Source organism: Emys orbicularis, chromosome 16 (assembly GCF_028017835.1).
Source record: "Emys orbicularis isolate rEmyOrb1 chromosome 16, rEmyOrb1.hap1, whole genome shotgun sequence".
In the NCBI taxonomy this organism is placed as follows: Eukaryota; Metazoa; Chordata; order Testudines; family Emydidae; genus Emys; species Emys orbicularis.
Genome location: NC_088698.1, coordinates 24827481 through 24849435, shown reverse-complemented (window position 1 = coordinate 24849435; position 21955 = coordinate 24827481). Strand labels below are relative to the sequence as shown.

Genomic DNA, 21955 nt, shown 5'->3' with positions numbered 1-21955 from the left:
CAAATGTTGCCAGCTAACGAACCCTGTCTGAACAGATGCATCATCACTTGTGTCTGTTAAAGCCTGGCTTTTAATGCGCTCTCTCCCCCCTATGTTTAAAGACAGCACAGTGGGTAATTAAACAGCGCAACCCCAGATGGGGGAAACAGCCTCCTTTCATGTGTTATTTCAGCTTGTTGCTGGAACTGCAGGACAACGCGAGTAGTTAGCAGGCTTCTGAGTTACCCAAGAGATTGACAGGGCGATGGAGGCTTGGAGGGGCTTTTCCTCCTTTGCAGAACACACACGGAGCTAATAGCGCCTCTGAACGGCTGCACCTCCAGCAGGGAGAGAGCCTACGATGCAAAAGCAACAGCTCCTCTAACCAACCCCTCCTCTTTAACTAGTGGGACAGGACTAAAGAGTGTTTGGCATACGCTATTCCTGGCCTGCAAGGGAAAAACAAACTGGTGCGTTGCCAAAGGAAAGCCAGTGTAGCTATGGCTAAGGACTGTCTGTGTTTAAACAAAATACCTTGCCTGGGTTCCCCCGACAAAACTGCTCCCTTAGCCGCAGCGTAGTGGAATGCAGTGGAATGGGAATTCAGCTGGGAGTTCAACACAATGGACCCTGGCCCAGAAGTGCCCCTTGCTGGATTTGTGCTGCTCCCTGAGCGAGCGGCTCTCCGACAGCAGACAGAACCCAGCATGGCACAAGTCAAACCTTCCTGAGGGCCTCCTATGCAGTCACACGTCTGACTCGGCGTTACGGGATCGGTAAAATCTCTGCCTCGGGAAAACTCTCTGTAGACAACAACTGCACAGTATGGGCTGGCTGCTCTCTCTGATGGAAGGCAGAGGTCTAAGAGGCCGAACGGTCTAATGAAACATACGTGGGGCTTGAAGTCCAGCTCCAGAGCTTGGTTCAGCTGCCGATTCTCTGTACGGCGTTGGGCAAGTCAGAACCTCCCTGCCTCAGTTTCCCTGAGCGTGTAAGGTCACTGGTTAACTCACAGGGGTGTTGTCAGGTTTGAACGATCGACGTCCGTACAAGGCTTCACAGACACAGAGCCTGATTCTGGTCTAACTGCACCGGCTTTATTATCCCAGCGTCACTGCTGACTTGGGTGGCGCTATTGCTGCTTTATATGTGCTGAAGTGAGACTAGAATCCGGACTCAGACTGCCCTAAGGATGGTCACTGTAATCAATGACTGCAGCAGAGCGGGAGCTAGTCAGAGCTGCAGCCAGCAGATGGCTTTCCCGGGGCAACAAGGGAACATAAATGGGGGCACTGAGCATGTGGGAGGTGGCTAGTGCGGAGGATGGAGCAGTGGGAACGCAGCGTTTGGAAGCTTACAATAAAGACCCCTTTAAACATTACCCATCTGCAGCTGCAGGCTGTTACATCACGCGTCCTAATGTGTGAATCTATACAAATATAATACCACACCCTGGAGAGCTCTTCTGTGGCATGTGACTAAAGGAGAAACTGAGATGTTAAAAAAGAATCAGAGACACTCTAACAAAGTGGGATCACATCACAGATCTGAGGCTGTTTGTCGTGTACTAAACGTATAAACAAATGGCTGCTCGAGGAACTTGGTTTTGCTGCAGTTTTATAAATATGCATGACTCTTCATATTCAGAGCAGAGCCATGCAAACAACAATATGCCTCTTCAAAGTCAGCGCTCGCAAGGCTGCTAACACTCAGACAGACTTCTGGTCCCATAGGCGAGTTGTGCTGTCAAAGGGACCCTGATTGTCTTCAGGCAGGGCCATACTTCCATGCTGTGCTCTTTAAGGCAGGAATTGTTTTTTTCCATGGTGCGTCTGCACAGCACAATAAGGGCAAACTGGGGCTTCTAGTTGTAATCACGATAACGACAATAGAACAACAACATAACACTCTACTTCTCTACTGGCACTACACAAGGCCAAGTTTGGGACAAGCAACCTGAACCTTTGTCCAACTTGAACGGAACTGGAATCTGCCTTAAGTTCTGAGTAAGTCTGGTTAAACTGATCCCAGGACAAGTTACAAGGGTTCCCTACTTTTATCTGAGTGTGCCGGTGATGAACGACTGCAGGACCCAGGGTCCCATTCAGTTTCATGGGTTGGAGAGATTGAAGTCAGGTCAAGCTGAGTTTTGTCAATGTCTGTAAATTGTATTGTACGTGCGTCTTGCACTTCGGATGGCCCACCCTGACAAAAATGAAACCATCGTGCATGGACGATGCAACAGTCATGCATGGAATCTTCTAGCGTCATTAACCAGGCCTGATCCTTGCATTTTCCTTACATTTTACTTTAAATAATTAACCCATGCATCATTCCAGGTGCAATATTGCAGTTTTGATGGCCTGGGAGACGCAATATATTTAAAAAGGCTAATAATACAGGGTCTTTGCAATTGCTTGCTTCAGTTGCGTGTGGAAATAACAACTATGAGGAAGGCCATCAAAGGTATTCCTGACGCGAAGAAAACCAGGACAGACTGGAAGTCTCCAAAGAACCTCTCCAGATAAGGCTTGAGATGAGATGAGCCCAGTGACCTTGTCTAGTTCAAAGTATGCATTTCCCCTTTCGTAAGCAGGGTGTCTATTCCAATGGATCCCCATACCAAACCAAACCTTTATATCGGCTCCTCTTGGGCATATTCTGGCTTGCACCTTGGTCCTTTTTTCTAGTTTCAGTCTCACCCAAGTTATCAGACTGCCTGGCACAGATACCACCATTTAGAGTTTTTCTAAAAAACCTTTGTGATTCACCAGTCATTGCTATCTACAGCCCAGCAGCCATTCAAGCTACTGCAAGGAATTCAGCTTCCAAAACACACTGCCGTGCATGCACTGGTAGCCAGGGTGTCATCACAGAATCTACCACTGCTTTCCACTACCACCATATTGCCGGCGCAACCCAGGGCCCAGTGCTCAAGTCGTTATCCAGCCCGTACGCCACGCTTCCCAACACCCGATTCCCATTGGCTACGGTCAGCCACTTCTCAGTCCACTCACTTTTCCCGAAAGGTCTCCTTCTCCTGTTCGCTCCACATGTTCATCACCTGCCGGTCCTTATACACCTTCATGGGGTCGTCCATCAGGCCGTTCATGTTGATGAATTTAATGCGCTGCTGGTCAGCATCGTATAGCATGGGGGGGATGACGGCTAGCTGGCGCATCTGCTTCTCCAGGTTCTTTGGGAAAGAAAGCGAAGGGGACAGTTCTCATCAGCATCACAGAGCCCAGGGGAGAATTAGAGGGGACAGATGTTCATAGGGAAAGGACAGGCTGTGGGACAGGAGACTTTAAAGGCAAGCACTAGACAGCTTTATTGCTGGAGTAACCCTAAATTAAATATTGAAAGAAGCTGTCACCCTCAGCAGGGAAATAGTTAATCTTCCCTTTGGAAATAAAAGGCTCTTGAGACACATTGTAAAAATGTTTGACCCAAGGAAACCAACCCCTGTGCACACAGCTAGAGACAGGCAAAATCAGGGCTCGCTGGGGGTTTGCAAGCCCTTGTAAGTCAGGTCTGGGTTTTATAAAATCACACAAAGAGTGGCTCAAATCTCAACTGCACAGTTTGGATGTAAGCAGGAGTGGGTCCAGTTTTGCAAATATCTTGGTCTGAATGTTATTTTGCAAATGGGGAGGAGGGCTGAAGGGGTCGGGGGTGGAAAAGATGGGTCTGGAGCCAGTCTCATTTCATGGGAATCTTTTGTTTTTATGAAAACTTCCCTAACACCCTCCTCCACTTCCCTTCTGCTCTCAGTGTGGTTTGAAACTCAAACGGGCAGTGTCTCCAAAGCACTGGAGGCAATAACTGAATGGACTTCGCCACACAACGCTCAATTCTTAGACTCTGTATTTGCTACTAAGTGGGTCTAATTTCCACTCGGTAAACACACAATCTATAGTCAGGTTCACGTCTGACATTCTCCCAAAGGCCACTTCGTCCATTCACGGCACATCCCAACAACCATTTCTTATTGCCACGTTAGATGTTTAAACAAACAGCAGATTCTCCGCTTTGCCACCGAAAGTGACAGCCTCTTGCTGTGCCGTAATCCTTTCCCCCCCTCACTGTTAAACACTTTGGGGCAGATTCTGATGCCATTACTCTAATTTATTAACGGCAGCAAAATTCACGAGTAGTCCCTATTGACTTCAGTGGAGCTCTTCCCGGTGTCAAACCCGAACCCAACGTGAGTAAGGATCTCAGAATCTGGCCCTCGTTGATTAAGGACCGGGGAAGCCCAGCTCTGGAGTGGCATGTTCTGATCTTGATTTGTAACCAGCTGTCAATATTTCAGAGAACGCTGAACTTCTAAGACTTCAGAGAATTGTAAACCTAGCCATAGTCTCTTACTCTGCAAAGAGTCTTGATGCTTCACTATCAAATTCACGCACAAACTCCACATCCTAGCACGGAAGATGATGGGAGTACATGCCGGTCCAAAGAGCAGTAGTTACAGCTGTCTGGCATGGCACTCTGACTGACACAAAGTCGCTTCCTCTTAGCTTCCCACATCCTCAAACTCCACAGCAACGCCTCTCACTCTGGCAACACCTTTGATGACATTCAAAATGCTTATAGCTCTCAAGGATGTTCTCTTAATGAGAGGCAAGCGCCAGTTCTCACGAAGTGAGTGGGTTGGCCAGGACAAACACAGGCTGGCCAACAAAATTTAATAAGCAGAGCCGTGACGTGTAACGACATCATTAGCACCAGTTAAGCTCACGATGGACCTGCCCCGAATGAGCAGCATCGAATCAGATCTCTGATCTGTTTGGTGCTGGTCTCAGACAACAGCTAAGGATCTATCTACGGCCAAGTCGACACTAAAACGTTAGGTGAACCCGGCGACCTTGCTCAGAGGTGTGAAAACTCCACCCCCGAGTGAGGCAGTGAAGCTGACCTACCCCCTGGGGCAGCCTGCGCTAGGTTGATGGAAGAATTCGTCGTTGGCCTAGCTACTGCCCCTTGGGGAGGTGGATTAAGTGCAGCAGAACCCCTCCTGTTGCTGTAGGGAACGTCTACACCGAAGCGCTGCAGCTGGGCCGCTGTCCCGGCTTCAGTATAGACGTAGCCCAAGCTTGGTGGAATGGCAGAATGCACATCCCAGCTGTTTGCTCCGTCTCGCTCCTCTGCAGAAATGTTCTCTACAATGGAGCACTAGCAACCACCCTTTGCTATGGGCCCACTCGCCGAGTACTTTAGTTCCTGGAGATCAGTGCCAGGAAGCGCATCAGGCCCCCTCTGTGAAGAACGAATTGAAGCATGGTGCCTATCTGTCCCAGCCTCTGAGAACTAAGCTCATGGGTCAGCCTCTAAATTGGTCAAAGCAAACTCCCTCCCAGCCAAGGGCACAGCAAGTACATGCAGCAAACAGCTCAGCTATTGCTGGGCAGCAGTTGCTGTCTCTTCCCAAGCACGAACCCATTCTTGACAGTTTGCGATCAGAGCCAGCCAAGCGGAACCCTCGTAAAACCAGATTCAGGAGAAGCCAATGTTGCTGGGACATCCTGCGATGATCAGAGCACTCAGAGAGTCAATCTGACTGGCTGATGTACAAACCATTCATCCCATAGGAATCCCCTTCGGGAAACAGCATCTCCCATTAAAATATTATCCAGAAGCCTGTGCTGTTGTGGGGTTCTGTTCCCCCACTCCCTATTTCAGTTTAAAAGAGTAACCTGTTTGTAGGAATAATGACCGGCTGGAGTTGATGGCCTGAGATGCATTTGAGTGCAAAAAATGCCCTGCCACCTTGACTGTTATTTCATTACTTGAATTCCTCTAAAAGATCCCGCTGCTTCCCAGCACCGAGGATGGGAAGTGAGATGAGGTCAGCACTGAGGGGCGCTCCAATGGGCTGCTGCTTGCTCTCACAGATTCTGCCAACACTCCCAAGCCCCGCTCAGGGTCCTGTCAGAAGCGTCAGGGAATCACATTCTGCGCATGACAATGTTTACTAAACACAGCCCGGCCTGGCGTTCATTGAATTCGGCACCAGCTCCACCGTCAGGGTCTGTTGTGACTGCACTGAGTTCCCCAGAGGGAAGGGGGAATGGGGCGGGTGGGGAAAAAAGGAAGGAGAAACGGCAACCTGGTCTCACCTCTTGTTCCGAGAGCCCATCAATAATTTCTGACACCTCGTGTTCACTGCGTGCGGCCGACATGGAGAGACCGCTGCCCCTCTGTCCTACCCTGCTGGGAAATGGCAATGAAACACTGAAAAATGTACGCCCCGTTTTGTACTTGGCACCGCGCCGCCATCATTTCCTGGGACTCCTCGCAGCCGAAAGGCGGCGCAGTCAAAACAGGAAACAGCCTGCCTTTGAGGCGAGAGGGAAGGGATCGCACACGTGGCTCAGAGCTGCCTGACTGCAAAGCCGTTCTGCGGCTGTCCGTTTAACTCCAAAACTCACCTACACTAGCACCATGCTCAGTCCATAAACTCCATGTTTCAGAGCTGACCCAGGTTAAAAAAAATCCATAGGATCCAAACGTGTAAACTCTCACTCCTGGGTGTAGTGCTTACTACCACGAGCAGCTCCACTGACTCCACTGGGAGCAGTCCCAGCAGTGAGCACCACACCCAACCGCAAGCACTTGTAGGATTGGGGCCTACAATTAAAGAAAACCAAACCAAACCCAACCCATGTCCTTTCCTGTGTCTACCTGGAGACTCAGGGCTTGTCTACATTGCAAAAGTTGTCGACAAAACTTGTGTCTTTCACAGGTACTTTAAAAAGCCCTCCCCGTGAAAGACAAAAGTTTTCCGACGCAAGTGGCAGTGTGAACACAGCTTTGTCGGCAGGAGCACTCTCCTGCCAACAAAGCTAACGCCGCTCGTGGTGCTGGAAGTATTTTGTCAGCAAAAGTGCCGACAAAGTACCGAAAAAGAGCGTTGACACACGCTGACTTTTAGCGACAAGGCTGTGTCGACACATCCTTGTCACTAAAAGCTGCGGGGTGTAGACAAGCCCTTAGCGTGCGGCAAGCCAGCGTGTAAATCTGCAGCGTGCTAGGGAACGTGTGTCAAAGCGCGCTAGGGAATTTCCAGTGCGCAGGAGCAGTGTCCACCTGGCGACGTAGGGCCAGGCAGGCTACTGGGCTGTGCATTCACACCCTGGCTTGCCACACGCGGCATCTCCATGTAGATAAGCCTTTCGATTAACTCTAGGAATATTTACAATCCATATGACTTTCCACCATAGTTTTGTATTTCATTCATCCTGAACACTGCAATAAACCAGTCACTGTTTCACTTCTGCTTCTGCTCAGCTCCAGGTCATCTTGCCCACTGCAGTTGTGATTGGGCTGCAAATGCTGCAGGGAAATGCTTAGACCCAGACAAAGAAAGCTTCCATTAACAATTTTTTTGAAAAACCTGCCTGTTAATATTAGATTTTTTTTAAACGCTTTTCTTTTTAAGCAGCTAAGATCTAAACATGGGGTCTAAACTCACGGACAGAGCCTATGCTCTTTTATTTAACTACACACATTTTTAGGAAAGCTAAAGACAAAGAAGCTGTAGGGTGGGACTTTTACAAGTGCCCAACTCTGCTCGCACTGAGGTCAATGGTAAAACTCCCACGGAATATGGCACCACACTAAACAGTCTGGGTCCTGACTTGCTAAGGCTTCTTGAGCCAACAACCGCCTGCTCAGCTGCTCCTCCTTTTGCTCTGGAACAGCCTGACCTTCAGAGTGCTTCTGAAGATGAGGTGAGTTGAGGAGAGGTAAATGAGCTGTGGGGATGGGAGTGGTGGTGGACAATGCTGATCATATGAATGGAGCGAGAGAGCAACACCTTTAACACCTTCAGATCTTTTGCAATCATTTCTACACGTTCTGCAGACGCTTGGCCTCTGTGCACATACCTAGATCAAAGCCTAGATATGTTTTTAACTATCTACATGACTAAATAATTAGACTGGGTCTGTCCACCTTGATTTGAGCCTCCTAGTATGGAACTAGGTATACCCTCTCCCAGTCAGATGTTCAGAGTGTGGAACTAACTCCACGCATTATGATGTGGCCAGCCAGGAAATTAACAACACAGGAAAAATGGAGATCTGGATTCTTGAAATTCCTCCTCCTCTGTAGACAGTCTGAGCTAGGCTGATCCCCCTTGGGGAGAAAGCAGCCAAGTTATTTGTTCATGGGGCTCTGTGGTTTGTGCATCTAACAGTTATTCCATTGCAGGAGAAGGAGGGGGCTTGTTTACCCGGGAGCCACCCCCAGCCATTTAAAACCATCTTTGAACCCGAGCCCCCTACAGGCAAAGGAGAAAGGCTGCCTAGCCTCTTCCTACCGCTTCTCCTCTAACCTCTGCATGCGCTCCTGCAGTTCCCGCTGCTTCCGGATCTCTGGGAACTGCTTCTCATAGTACTCCCGCACTTTGCTCTCCTTGGCACGGCGCCGGGGGTTATTTTCAATGCGCTCCACTTTCTTTTCCCAGGCTTCCATCAGCTGGTCATAGCGCTGGCAAAACTTCTGTTCCTGAAAGGGCAAGTGAGAGGGGGAGATCAGAAAACAACCCCAGACAGAGCAGCTCCTCAAGCCCTTCCCTCGATGGCTCGTCGGGCTGAACAGCAGCCAAGCGGCTGAGAACAGTAGCGGGGTTTGTTAGGATAAGTTGCACAGGGCTGGGGACCAGAAAGAACGAGGAAGCTCAAATCAAGTGTTCTTAACAGAGGGGATTTTGTTCTTCGAGTTGGAAAACTTCCATGATGTCCTTGTCCTAAAGGTCCCTCTCTGAGTGGGACTTTGCTTTTCCGAAGCACTGAGTATCTCCAAACACTTCACACACATCCATTCATTAATCAAAACCCCCGCCACCCCCTCCCCAACGAGGCAAATACGGTTCTGCTAGGAGATATGGGAGAAGATACACGTAAGGAAACTGAGGCGCACAAAGAAGACAATGAGCTCGCCAAAGGACACAAAGCAGGAGTAGAATCCCCACGTCGCTGATCTAATCACTGGATGACATTTCCTCCTGTAGACTGTTACTCTCAAGAAGGATTTCCCCCTGCTTCATTCACTGTCTTTATCAGTAGAGTTTAAAAACATCTGGTTACAAGGACAATGCATGCACTTTGAGTAAGTCTACACTGCAATCAGAGGTGTCCTTGCAGCTTAGGCAGGCAGGCAGGCATACCCACGCTAGCTTTCATCTAGCCAGCATGGCTATAAATATCACAAGCTGTCCAAGTGCACCTGGAACCCTGCGTCCATACTTGCATGGCCAGCCTGCACCAGGTGTCCATGCCACCATGTCTCCGCTGCTCTGCAAGTGCAGGTATAGCTAGCGCAGTTACGCCTGTCTGAGCTACAACCACCCCTCCGATTGCAGTGTAAACATGTCCGAACTGCTGATGCTGGAACTAGCCCTTCCAACCAGAACGATGAAGCAAGGGCCCCGTTTTCCAGACACCTGGCTCCATTCTCCTCTTTGTTTCACTACTTTTACCCCAGTGTCATTCTATTTGCTTCAGCGGAGTTCCTTCCGATTCACACCTGCATAGGAGAGAGGAGAATGAGGCCAGCAGCCATGATTTTCTGCATGCACAAGGCTGCATGTGTACAGAGGGGAAGGTCAGCCAATGGCTAGGGAGCTAACTCATCATGCGGGAGACCCAGGTTCAATTCTTTGCTGTGCCACAGTATCCCTGGGTGACCTTAAGCAAGTCACTTCATCTTCTTGTCCCTAAAATTCCTCCTCTGTACAATGGGGACAAATACCCTGCCCCACCTCGCAGAGGTGCTGTGAGGATAGGCGCTCAGATACTAAGGAGACGGGGCCAGATAAGCACCTAAGGCAGGTGGGCAGATGTACATGCAAAATGATTCTGTGAGTAGAACCGTGTGTGCAAAAAAACAGAAGCTCCTTTGAAAATGTAGTCTAAGATCAACGCCTGCTGTCAGGTGTGTGCTAGCGCCTCCCACTGAAGGCTTTGGAAGCTGCAAATCCATAACATGGTTGGAGTCCGTTCTAGAACAGCAAGGTGAGAGGGAAGGAAAAAATTCACCAAGAAATCCCAACCGCATTATCACCACCATCGCTATCCGCATTCAAGTAGCGCTAGAGGCCCCAAATGAGATTCGATCCCTATTGTGCGGACACTGTGAAAACACCCCCCAAAGGCTATTGAAATCCCTTTGCGCCAGCCCCACGAGAGGCAGTCCCAGCCCTGAAGAGCCTGCAACCTAAACAGACAAGAAACGCAAAGGGCACGAGGAAAACAGAGACACGAGATTTCAACTGCACTACGGTCAAGGCTTAAAGCATTTTGTTTCAGAAAAGAATCGCCCCAAACCACAAGTACCTCTGAGTAATTCCCAGTTGAAGGAGAACAGCACTCGAGTGAACACAGCAAAATTAATGAAACTTCAGTGCCAAAGCTGCTGCAAACAGAGTCTCCGGGGATAAGGAGCAGAATATGGCTGGTTTCTCCCGTGGGAGGTTAGAGCATCTCAAAAAATACCCAATACTACCAAAACTGATCAATACTAAGAGTCCTGCTATTTCCACAAACATTTCATGGTGATTTTTCTTGAGCCTTCTACGCCCTGGTGCACTCAATCAGGAAAGATGAGAAGGGGAGGGGAAAAAAAATATACCAAAGAGGAAAAAAACAATCCATAAGAGCTGTTCCTGAGGGAACAGAGTCAACCTTTTGCATCCCGATATGAAAGAGCAAACTAGAAGTGTCAGCACTAGGTGCTGGCAGGCTTCCCTGCCCTGTGGAAGTCACACACACACACACACACACACACACACACACACACACACACACACACACACACACACACACACACTTCAGAATTGGGGGGAGGGAAATTGGATTCTCGAGATGGCTGGTGGTTTTTCTTTAATAATTAGTGCACTCAACTCCTGTACAACGCTTTCAGTCTTCAAAACCCTTCACCAACGTCAGCTGAGGTTTTGGTGAATTCAAGTGCTGCCTATGGACCACAGCCCTCTCTCTCTACAGAGCACGGAGCCCTGGATTCTCTGGTACGATCTGGTCACATGGAGCCACTCACGTGGTGCAAACTCTGGCCACAAATGACCCGTGGAGAATTCCCCTGGCTGACAAACACCTTACTGGCATAAAGCCGAACACAACTCCTTCCCCAGCACCACACAGTGTAGGGGATGTGGTGGGAGAGGGAGCTCAACCAATTCTTCAGTAGAGGTGGTGCTAAGTTAGAGGCAACAGGGGGGTGGAATTCGGGCACAGGGGAAAATTGAGTCCAGGAGTGTGCAGCGTTCGGCGTGTCAGTGCAGACATCCCAACCCAGCCTCACGCCATACCCCAAACCAGACATGGGGGACCATCTCTAGACGGGGTCCCCACTCAGCCTCTCTGAGCCACAGAATCCAGGGCCTCTCCATGAAAGCTATCAACATGGGAGCACCAATTCAGAGGGGTTTTACTGCAATGTGGACAGCGGCCCACTGGGAAGTGGGCTAAGACAACCAAGGTGTCACACATTAAGTCCTCCTGGTATTTGTTGAGATATTGCTGGACTGCATCCTGACTGGAAACAACCTGCCTGCCCCAGAGCTCCACCAATTCTTCCATGCACATTCCCCATCAACCCACGTAGGACGTCCTAAGCATAGAACTAAATCCAACCAATAGTAGGGATACAAAGTGATTCTACAAGCAGGGAGTCCGTGCATTCTGCTTCCTGTCCACTCCCAGCAAGGTCTCATTTGATGGCGGGGTGGGTTTCCCAAAAGACACAATGGAAGGCCGACTGCTTAGGACATTTATATACTCAACCAGATGGCAGGTTTGATCAGAGAACAGACCAACAGGAGAAGTTCTGCTCCAGTGGGGGGTGGGGAATCACAGAGGATGGAGATGAAATAGACCTGCTAGATTCTCGCCTCCAATGTATGATTTTTCCGTACTTTATATTCTCACCTGTGCTCTGCGCTGCCCAGTTTTAAATGACTCAAGCAATGACTGGTAGGTCTTTTACAACTCTAATGTCTAAGGGTCATTTCTTCTCTTGGAAGAAGAGACATCAGGAAAAACCTCCTAACTGGCAGAGTGGTTTTAAGCACTGTAATAAATTGCCTAGGGAGGTTGTGGAATCTCCATCAGTAGGGATTTTTAAGAGCAGGTTGGACAAACACCTGTCAGGGATGGTCTAGAGAATACTTAGTCCTGCCTTGAGTGCAGGGGACTGGACTAGATGACCTCTCAAGGTCCCTTCCAGTGCTATTATTCTATGATTTGATTCTTCCCTTTAGGGATATAAATGTTTAATGGGGTAGATAGAACCATAGGAAATGCAGAAAACACAGTTCATCCCATTCCCTTCTGGCTCTGGTCAATGTACAGTGTACACACACACACACAGGTTCATCAACATGCAGGAAGGTTTGCCTGAGTAGCCTCCATTGTGCTCAGCCCATACACCAATGGGAAGGAACAGAACTGTAATTTAAAAGACTGCTCTTCTCTGGAAACTAAAAATACCCTGTTAGCAACACTAAAGCTCCTAACCAGGAAACCGAGGTAAGAGTGAAGGCGTTCAGGCCCGTTACCACATCATCTAAGCGGCCAGAGAAGCTAACAGTGAAACAGACCAGTCCAAGTGCAAGGGGGCGGGTGGTACTGATTGACAAACATGGCTTTGCAAGGACTGCGGGCCAGATTCTGCCTCAAGTTACACTGGCATAAACCCAGATCAACTCCATGCGACTTCCTTCTGGCACAGCCATCATAGATTCATAGATTCTAGGACTGGAAGGGACCTTGAGAGGTCATCGAGTCCAGTCCCCTGCCCTCATGGCAGGACCAAATACTGTCTAGACCATCCCTGATAGACATTTATCTAACCTATTCTTAAAGATCTCCAGAGATGGAGATTCCACAACCTCCCTAGGCAATTTATTCCAGTGTTTAACCACCCTGACAGTTAGGAACTTTCCCCTAATGGCCAACCTAAACCTCCCATGCTGCAGTTTAAGCCCACTGCTTCTTGTTCTATCCTTAGAGGCTAAGGTGAACAAGTTTTCTCCCTCCTCCTTATGACATCCTTTTAGATACCTGAAAACTGCTATCATGTCCCCTCTCAGTCTTCTCTTTTCCAAACTAAACAAACCCAATTCTTTCAGCCTTCCTTCATAGGTCATGTTCTCTAGACCTTTAATCATTCTTGTTGCTCTTCTCTGGACCCTCTCCAATTTCTCCACATCTTTCTTGAAATGCGGTGCCCAGAACTGGACACACTACTCCAGTTGAGGCCTAACCAGTGCAGAGTAGAGCGGAAGAATGACTTCTCGTGTCTTGCTCATGTTTGCTTTTTTTGCAACAGCATCACACTGTTGACTCATATTTAGCTTGTGGTCCACTATAACCCCTAGATCCCTTTTTGCCGTATCCTTCCTAGACAGTCTCTTCCCATTCTGTATATGTGAAACTGATTTTGCCTTCCTAAGTGGAGCACTTTGCATTTCTTTGTTAAACTTCATCCTGTTTACCTCAGACCATTTCTCCAATTTGTCCAGATCATTTTGAATTATGACCCTGTCCTCCAAAGCAGTTGCAATCCCTCCCAGTTTGGTATCATCTGCAAACTTAATAAGCGTACTTTCTATGCCAATATCTAAGTCGTTGATGAAGATATTGAACAGAGCCGGTCCCAAAACAGACCCCTGCGGAACCCCACTTGTTATACCTTTCCAGCAGGATTGGGAACCATTAATAACTACTCTCTGAGTATGGTTATCCAGCCAGTTATGCACCCACCTTATAGTAGCCCCATCTAAATTGTATTTGCCTAGTTTATCGATAAGAATATCATGCGAGACCGTATCAAATGCCTTATCAAATCCCCCTGCCCATAGGGGCCCACCATCACCACCAGATCCAAGCACCTCCCAAGTATTCTGGGTTTAGCCTCATAACGAACGCTGAAGTTTCCCTCCCATGAAAAGGCACCCCCTCCCTCCATGGGAGTAATGGTCTCTTGCATACTAAAGCCTAGGTCGCACCTTTAAGGCAGCGCCCTGAAAAGGGACCCTGTGTAAGCAGCGCCCCAGAGAGGGCACTGGGCCTCAGACACAATTTATTCCCTTCTGCCCTCTTGCTCTGGGCGGAGGCAGTAAGTTACTGCAGCCCATGGAACGCTGCAGCTTATTCCCGCTGTTACGCCTGGCCAGCCCGCCCCCTGCAGAAAGAACCAAGTGAGGAGCAGCGGCTGGCGCTGCACACTAGACCCACACCCAAGATTCAGGTAGGTCGTACTTGGCCACGCAGTGGGTGGAGCCATCCATATTTGGCTGGAGAAGGCAAGAATGCAGCCCAGCCGTAACCGAGCGCCCCCCCCCCCAGCTAACCAGACGGGCCCCTCCAATGGTCACGCTTACATCCTTCATGCTGGGGTTCAAAGCAAACTCCAGTCCAAGTGAAGGCAACCGGGTTTGCCAGTGGGGATTTTCAGGTTTCATTCTGAGTGACACTACTCCACTCTAGGCCAAAAATTAGGACGTGAAAGCAGATGTCACTTTGCCAAAATTCAATGGCCAACCCCAAATCCCCCCACCCCCTTGTGTCACTGAGTTCGCTGGGTTGGAAAGAGCTTATCAGCAACTGATTTTTTCATTAGTCACACTCCAGGTCACTGCATCCACACACCGCAAATCCAGATTTCAAAGAAATACAACCTCCTCTCCATTAGCTTTGCCCCACTGCAGGAGGGAAGTCTGCAGCTGTCAACTTCGCCAGAGGTCTTATTCTCATCCAGTAACTTTCTCCTCCGAAAGAGGCCCGATTGAAAGCTTTTGATGTGAGTGGGAATCTTTCCATTGATTTCACTGTGCTGTGGATCAGGCCCAAAACCTTGAGTGGGTTGCCATCTCCATGCTGCTGGATCATGCCATTTATACTGGACACGTCCAACTCCAGCGTCCGTCGTAAGGGCAGTTTCAAAGCGGGGGAGAGCGGCCAAGTCACCCAGAGACAACCCCAGCTCTCTTCCTATGGCCCCACTCGTGTAGGTTATTGCCAGAAATGGCACCTCGGTGCTGTGAACACGTGTTCGCTATGTAACCTGAGTCATGCTGCACGCACCAGCCTCGCACTGAAGAGTCTGCGTCCCTCCTGATAGGTAATCTGGATCTGGTGTAAGCGAATCCATCTCCTACTGGAGTCAACAGGAGCTGTGCCTGCTTACCCCAAGGCCTGATGTGACCTGCTTTGCTCCTCACATCATCAGGAATATTTCAGTTCCAGCACCCTGACTGCCAGCAATGACCGTGGGAAGCAGAAAGGACGCACAGCTCGTGCCTAGAAACTGGGTCGGGTGTGCCACATTGACAAGTTCGAAACTGCATGAAGTGACTTGAAAACTCAACTACTGGGACCCCAGAACCTGTTCACCTAATTCAGACAGCTGGCTCCCCAGGCAGGACTCTGCCATTTGATGTGTCCGGCTACAATGGAATAAAAGACCCATGGCATGGCTGCAGCTGGCCCAGGTCAGCTGACTTGGGCTCACGGGGCGAAAAATGCTACGTAGGTGTTCGGGCTGGGGTCCGGGTTCTGGGACCCTTCCCCCCTCGTGGGGGCCGAGAGTTCGGGTGTTTACACAGCAGCTTTACAGCCCCGAAGCTCGAGCCAGCCGACCTAGGCCAGCCACGGGTGTTTAACTGCTGTGCAGATGTACACGAAAAGCCCAGGCCCAACTCCAGTGCTGTATAACTAATAACTCATCGGGGGAGTTCATCACTTCCACAGGGCCACTTCCCTGACCTGGATAACTGCACTCATTCTGGGAAGCAGGAGGGCGGCTACCGTACTAACTGAGACTTCCCACTTGACCGGAGCTGGAGTGAAGTGGCAGCTCCCCAGGCAGGATCTAGCTCCCAGCACAAGCGAGTGCCACCAGGGCCCAGCTGGGCCAGGTGCTCAGCCAAGGGAAATGAAAGAGGATCCAAGCTCTAGCGCCCGATTCACTGGGCTGCAGAGTCTGCTGTTTCAGCATCTCCATATTCAGAGCTTTGAAACATTCCACTTTCCTTTGGCACAAAAAATTACTCTGCCTGCATTGCCCCTTCCCCGCACCACCCATTAGCTAATCTCTGAGCGGTGTGCCTCAGCCTGATTTCCAAACCCGTTACCACGCAGCCCGAGAACAGGAATCATAGAATCATAGAATATCAGGGTTGGAAGGGACCTCAGGAGGTCATCTAGTCCAACCTCCTGCTCAAAGCAGGACCAATTCCCAACTAAATCATCCCAGCCAGGGCTTTGTCGAGCCGGGCCTTAAAAACCTCCAAGGAAGGAGACTCCACCACCTCCCTAGGTAACGCATTCCAGTGCTTCACCACCCTCCTAGTGAAATAGTGTTTCCTAATATCCAACCTAGACCTCCCCCACTGCAACTTGAGACCATTGCTCCTTGTTCTGTCATCTGCCACCATTGAGAACAGCCGAGTTCCATCCTCTTTGGAACCCCCCTTCAGGTAGTTGAAGGCTGCTATCAAATCCCCCCTCATTCTTCTCTTCTGGAGACTAAACAATCCCAGTTCCCTCAGCCTCTCCTCATAAGTCATGCGCTCCAGACCCCTAATAATTTTTGTTGCCCTCCGCTGGACTCTTTCCAATTTTTCCACATCCTTCTTGTAGTGTGGGGCCCAAAACTGGACACAGTACTCCAGATGAAGGCTCACCAATGTCGAATAAAGGGGAACGATCACATCCCTCGATCTGCTGGCAATGCCCCTACTTATACAGCCCAAAATGCCGTTAGCCTTCTTGGCAACAAGAGCACACTGTTGACTCATATCCAGCTTCTCGTCCACTGTGACCCCTAGGTCCTTTTCTGCAGAACTGCTACCTAGCCATTCGGTCCCTAGTCTGTAGCTGTGCATGGGATTCTTCCTAAGTGCAGGACTCTGCACTTGTCCTTGTTGAACCTCATCAGGTTTCTTTTTGCCCAATCCTCTAATTTGTCTAGGTCCCTCTGTATCCGATCCCTACCCTCTAGTGTATCTACCACGCCTCCTAGTTTAGTGTCATCGGCAAACTTGCTGAGAATGCAGTCCACACCATCCTCCAGATCATTAATAAAGATATTAAACAAAACCGGCCCCAGGACCGACCCTTGGGGCACTCCGCTTGAAACTGGCTGCCAACTAGACATGGAGCCATTGATCACTACCCGTTGAGCCCGACGATCTAGCCAGCTTTCTATCCACCTTACAGTCCATTCATCCAGCCCATACTTCTTTAACTTGGCAGCAAGAATACTGTGGGAGACCATATCAAAAGCTTTGCTAAACTCAAGGAATAACACATCCACTGCTTTCCCCTCATCCACAGAGCCAGTTATCTCATCATAGAAGGCAATTAGGTTAGTCAGGCACGACTTCCCCTTGGTGAATCCATGCTGACTGTTCCTGATCACTTTCCTCTCCTCTAAGTGTTTCATAATTGATTCCTTGAGGACCTGCTCCATGATTTTTCCAGGGACTGAGGTGAGGCTGACTGGCCTGTAGTTCCCCGGATCCTCCTTCTTCCCTTTTTTAAAGATGGGCACTACATTAGCCTTTTTCCAGTCATCCGGGACCTCCCCCGATCGCCATGAGTTTTCAAAAATAATGGCTAATGGCTCTGCAATCTCATCCGCCAACTCCTTTAGCACCCTCGGATGCAGCGCATCCGGCCCCATGGACTTGTGCACGTCCAGTTTTTCTAAATAGTCCCGAACCACTTCTTTCTCCACAGAGGGCTGGTCACCTTCTCCCCATATTGTGCTCCCCAGTGCAGCAGTCTGGGAGCTGACCTTGTTTGTGAAGACAGAGGCAAAAAAATCATTGAGTACATTAGCTTTTTCCACATCCTCGGTCACTAGGTTGCCTCCCTCATTCAGTAAGGGGCCCACACTTTCCTTGACTTTCTTCTTGTTGCTAACATACCTGAAGAAACCCTTCTTGTTACTCTTAACATCTCTTGCTAGCTGCAACTCCAAGTGTGATTTGGCCTTCCTGATTTCACTCCTGCATGCCTGAGCAATATTTTTATACTCCTCCCTGGTCATTTGTCCAATCTTTCCCTTCTTGTAAGCTTCTTTTTTGCGTTTAAGATCAGCAAGGATTTCACTGTTTAGCCAAGCTGGTCGCCTGCCATATTTACTATTCTTTCTACACATCGGGATGGTTTGTTCCTGCAACTGCAATAAGGATTCTTTAAAATACAGCCAGCTCTCCTGGACCCCTTTGCCCTTCATGTTATTCTCCCAGGGGATCCTGCCCATCTGTTCCCTGAGGGAGTCAAAGTCTGCTTTTCTGAAGTCCAGGGTCCGTATTCTGCTGCTCTCCTTTCTTCCTTGTGTCAGGATCCTGAACTCGACCATCTCATGGTCACTGCCTCCCAGGTTCCCATCCACTTTTGCTTCCCCTACTAATTCTTCCCTGTTTGTGAGCAGCAGGTCAAGAAAAGCTCTGCCCCTAGTTGGTTCCTCCAGCACTTGCACCAGGAAATTGTCCCCGACACTTTCCAAAAACTTCCTGGATTGTCTGTGCACCGCTGTATTGCTCTCCCAGCAGATATCAGGGTGATTAAAGTCTCCCATGAGAACCAGGGCCTGCGATCTAGCAACTTCTGCTAGTTGCCAGAAGAAAGCCTCGTCCACCTCATCCCCCTGGTCTGGAATGCTGCTCCTTTGCTGCCTGAATGGTAGCATCTCCCATGTGGCCGGGAGCACAGAAGCCAACAACACTCGGCTAAACCACAGCCTCCTATGTCTCTCCCTAAAGTCCTTTCCCCACAAAATTCAGGAGTGTTGCCATTAACTCTTGCCATGGAGACAGTGACACTCAGACCTCACTGGTGCAGGAACCAAATTAGCGATCAACATGACCCAAAAGAGCCACCCTAGTGTGAATTCATTGTTGCATTTACTATTATGTATATATAGAATTCTCACAGCAAAATGACCAAGTATTCTACAACTGGTTAGTAACAAAGTAAAAGCATCTTGATTGGTTAATAATTACATCACACAGTGTTTTTACATCATGTGCCTCAAAGAGCCGCAGGAGACACATTCAAGAGCCACTTGTGGCTCCCAACCCTCAGCTTGAGGGTTGGGAAGCTGGAGAAGCAGCCCAAGACAGGCTATGGCCCAGATCCTCAAAGGTTCTTGGCACCTAACTCCCACTGATTTCCATGGGAATTAGGCACCCAAATATCTTTGAGGATCTGGGTCTAGATGCCCCAACACTGCCAGCCTTTGTCATTGCTAATGTCCAGGGGTCTGGGATTCGCTCTTCTGGACGGCGTTTGAGATGGCAGGGACAGTCGAGAGGAACTGGCTTCCCAATCCCATGAGTCTCCCCATCAGCCAGGCCTGAAAGCAGGGTTAGAGTCAACCCCTTTGCCCTGCCCAATCCTGCCACCACCCCTGCATCGCCAACATCTCTAAGAGCTCTGTCTTTTCCTCTCCACCGATGGGGCCCAAACCCTTTGCAACCCCTCCTCTCTAGCCACCGTGCTACTCACCTTGCTTCTTGCCAGCCTACCAGAGAGCTGCTGCTCACCCCCGTCCTCCCCAGTGGCTGCACCACCCACGGGGAGAGTCAACATCCCGAGCCTCGCTTTTAGAGCACTGTACAGCGGCCTCCTCCACCTCTGCTCTGACTTCACCTTCTCAGTCCCCAAGCTGCTCCTAAGGCCTTGTCTGCACTGGGGATCTGCCTCCCTTGCAAACAGCGGGGGCCAGATGCCACATTGATGCATCAATGCGCGGAGACAGGCAAAGCTGTGGATTGCACCGATTCAGCCGACAGCTGCTTCAAGCAGGCGAAGCTGCCTGCGCTGGTGCAGTTAGCCCTGTGCCTGGCCCCTGAATGCTGAAACCCCCAGGGCAGGTTCAAGCCCAAACGTCCCTCCTCCCTGAGCAGTGGAATCACCGCCCTCTCTTTATGGCTGTAGTGACCACCTGCTCTAACTAGCCCTTGTTCATTGGTCTTTTAAGCTGCAGCAGTTTATTCCAGTGCTCTCTAGCATTGCCTCTGGCTGGCCTCTTTGAAAGGTGGAATCAGTTGTGCATCAGTCAGTGACTTCCAGAGGGAGGTAGACCCCTTTGAAAAGCTCAGCCTAAAAACACAAAACCCAGTGGACCTGGATGTGGGCACGGGGCTCCCATGCACACCCAGGGCAGGAACTGGCCCATAGCACAAGCCCAGACCAAATTCAGTAGGTCCTCTGTATTTACAGATATTGCCAAAGGTTTATAGTCCACATCACTTTCCTCACAAGAGTCGCCTATCGGAGAACATGGCTCCGTGGGATGTGTCAATGGGAAGAAAGACAGAAAAACAGACAGAAAGCTATTGATGTTTCTATAGAATCCCATGCAAGCCCGGAGCAAAATCACTTGCTCTCAAGCTGCCAAGTTTCAGCCCAAGTGGGTTTTTATGCTCCAGTTCTTATGCTGCTTTAAATGCAGTATTCGGGAGAGCTCTTGTTTAGTGTTCGGTGCCTTCTTTTGATCTCCCGTTATGCTAAGTGAATCTCTCAAAGGAGGCCATATAATCCAAACGAAGCCCTGCAAAGTTAGCAGGAATCTGAAAGATGACAGCATTCCCTTGTCAGAGCAGTGGCTCAGCTGCAATGGGCGGCAGGAATGAAGGGGGGCCTGGTTTGTTAGGTTAAATCGCAGGTCGGCATTCCCCGGGGGTAGCACCAATATAAAACCCAGCTGGGCCACTTGCCTTTGGAAAGAAGTAAATCTGATCAGATTTAGTCCTTGTGAAAGGTGAACTTCTAGCATATTAGTCATTTAAAGTAATGGAACAATACGACAATAAAACCCTACATCTGTTTGGTCTTTAGAGCATCAGATTTGATTCAGACAATGAAAAGCCGAAGTAAATTATTTGGGGCTAGCAAAAATTGACCCTGAAGTTAAAGGGGGAACAACAGTAATCAGCTCTTTGTATAGGCCTTGGCAAACATGACATATCCAACGTTTCTTGGGATGTCAGGAAGCATCATTAATATACCCGTTCCACAGATGCGGAAACTGAGGCAGGGGGTTCATTGGCTTACTCCAGGCCCATCGGGAGACCAGTATCAGATTTTCTGGCTCCTACTTCTTCCATTGTCAAACCACACTCTCTCTCAAAATGCTGCACAATCAGGACAGGATGCTGTCCCAGGGTGGCTGGTCCTGTAAGAGGAGCTGGACTCAGCCTCACCTGTGACACATCAGCTCCAGCCCAGCTGAGACTGATCTGCCAGGGATCAGGGGATTATAAAAGCCAGCTTGCAGGCCAGCTGGGGAGAGCGCTGCCGAGAGCAGGCAGGCGCTGGCAGGAAACCCTAGTTCAAGGGGGGAGAGCTACAGGAAGCAGGCTGGCTACTGTGGGAGGCCCTGGAGAAGGATATGGCTCTGAGGCATGTGGCTTGCAGAGTGGAAACCCATAAGGAATAGACAGGCCCCTGCAGACAACCCGGGGTTAGAGGGAAGGGACTCGTTTTCTGTGGAAGAAATAAAGGGCCTGAAGCAGACCCTGGACATGGCTTCGCTCCTTCCTGGGCTGAGGGGACAGGCCAGCAGCCTCCAATGCCAACCCACATAATGCAGGGCACAATGGCTCAGCACACGCCCTGCATCTGCCACATCGTGGCCTCTCTGTTTTCCGGGGGGCCATCACGTCTCGTGCAGACTGGCAGGTTTGCCGCGTGCATACACATTCCGCACTGCTACCCAAGCCCTGCTGGGTGTGGGGCTGGGAGTGTCTTCAAGCATGACCACCTGCTTGTCCAAATCTAAAAAGGAAGCCAGCCCTTCCAGAGCCAAGTAACACAAACATGCCATCGCTGGGTCATGGGGGACACGGTCCCTCGGCCAGACCCTGTCAGTCCATCACATCCCAGCTTTCAAACAGGACAGTCCCAGCTGGTCGAAGCGGCACATTGCTCTC

The 21955-nt window shown here is 49.8% G+C and overlaps 1 protein-coding gene across 1 annotated transcript in view; it reads right to left on the bottom strand.

Moving 5' to 3' along the window:
* Window positions 1-21955, bottom strand: part of NCOR2 (nuclear receptor corepressor 2) — a 290178-nt gene that overhangs the window by 128965 nt on the left and 139258 nt on the right. The window contains exons 9-11 of the mRNA XM_065417750.1: window positions 8321-8493; window positions 6102-6195; window positions 2997-3175 (exon numbers count right to left, since the gene is read on the bottom strand). Of these exons, the coding sequence (XP_065273822.1) occupies window positions 2997-3175; window positions 6102-6195; window positions 8321-8493 (446 nt within the window). The remainder of the gene's footprint in view (window positions 1-2996; window positions 3176-6101; window positions 6196-8320; window positions 8494-21955) is intronic.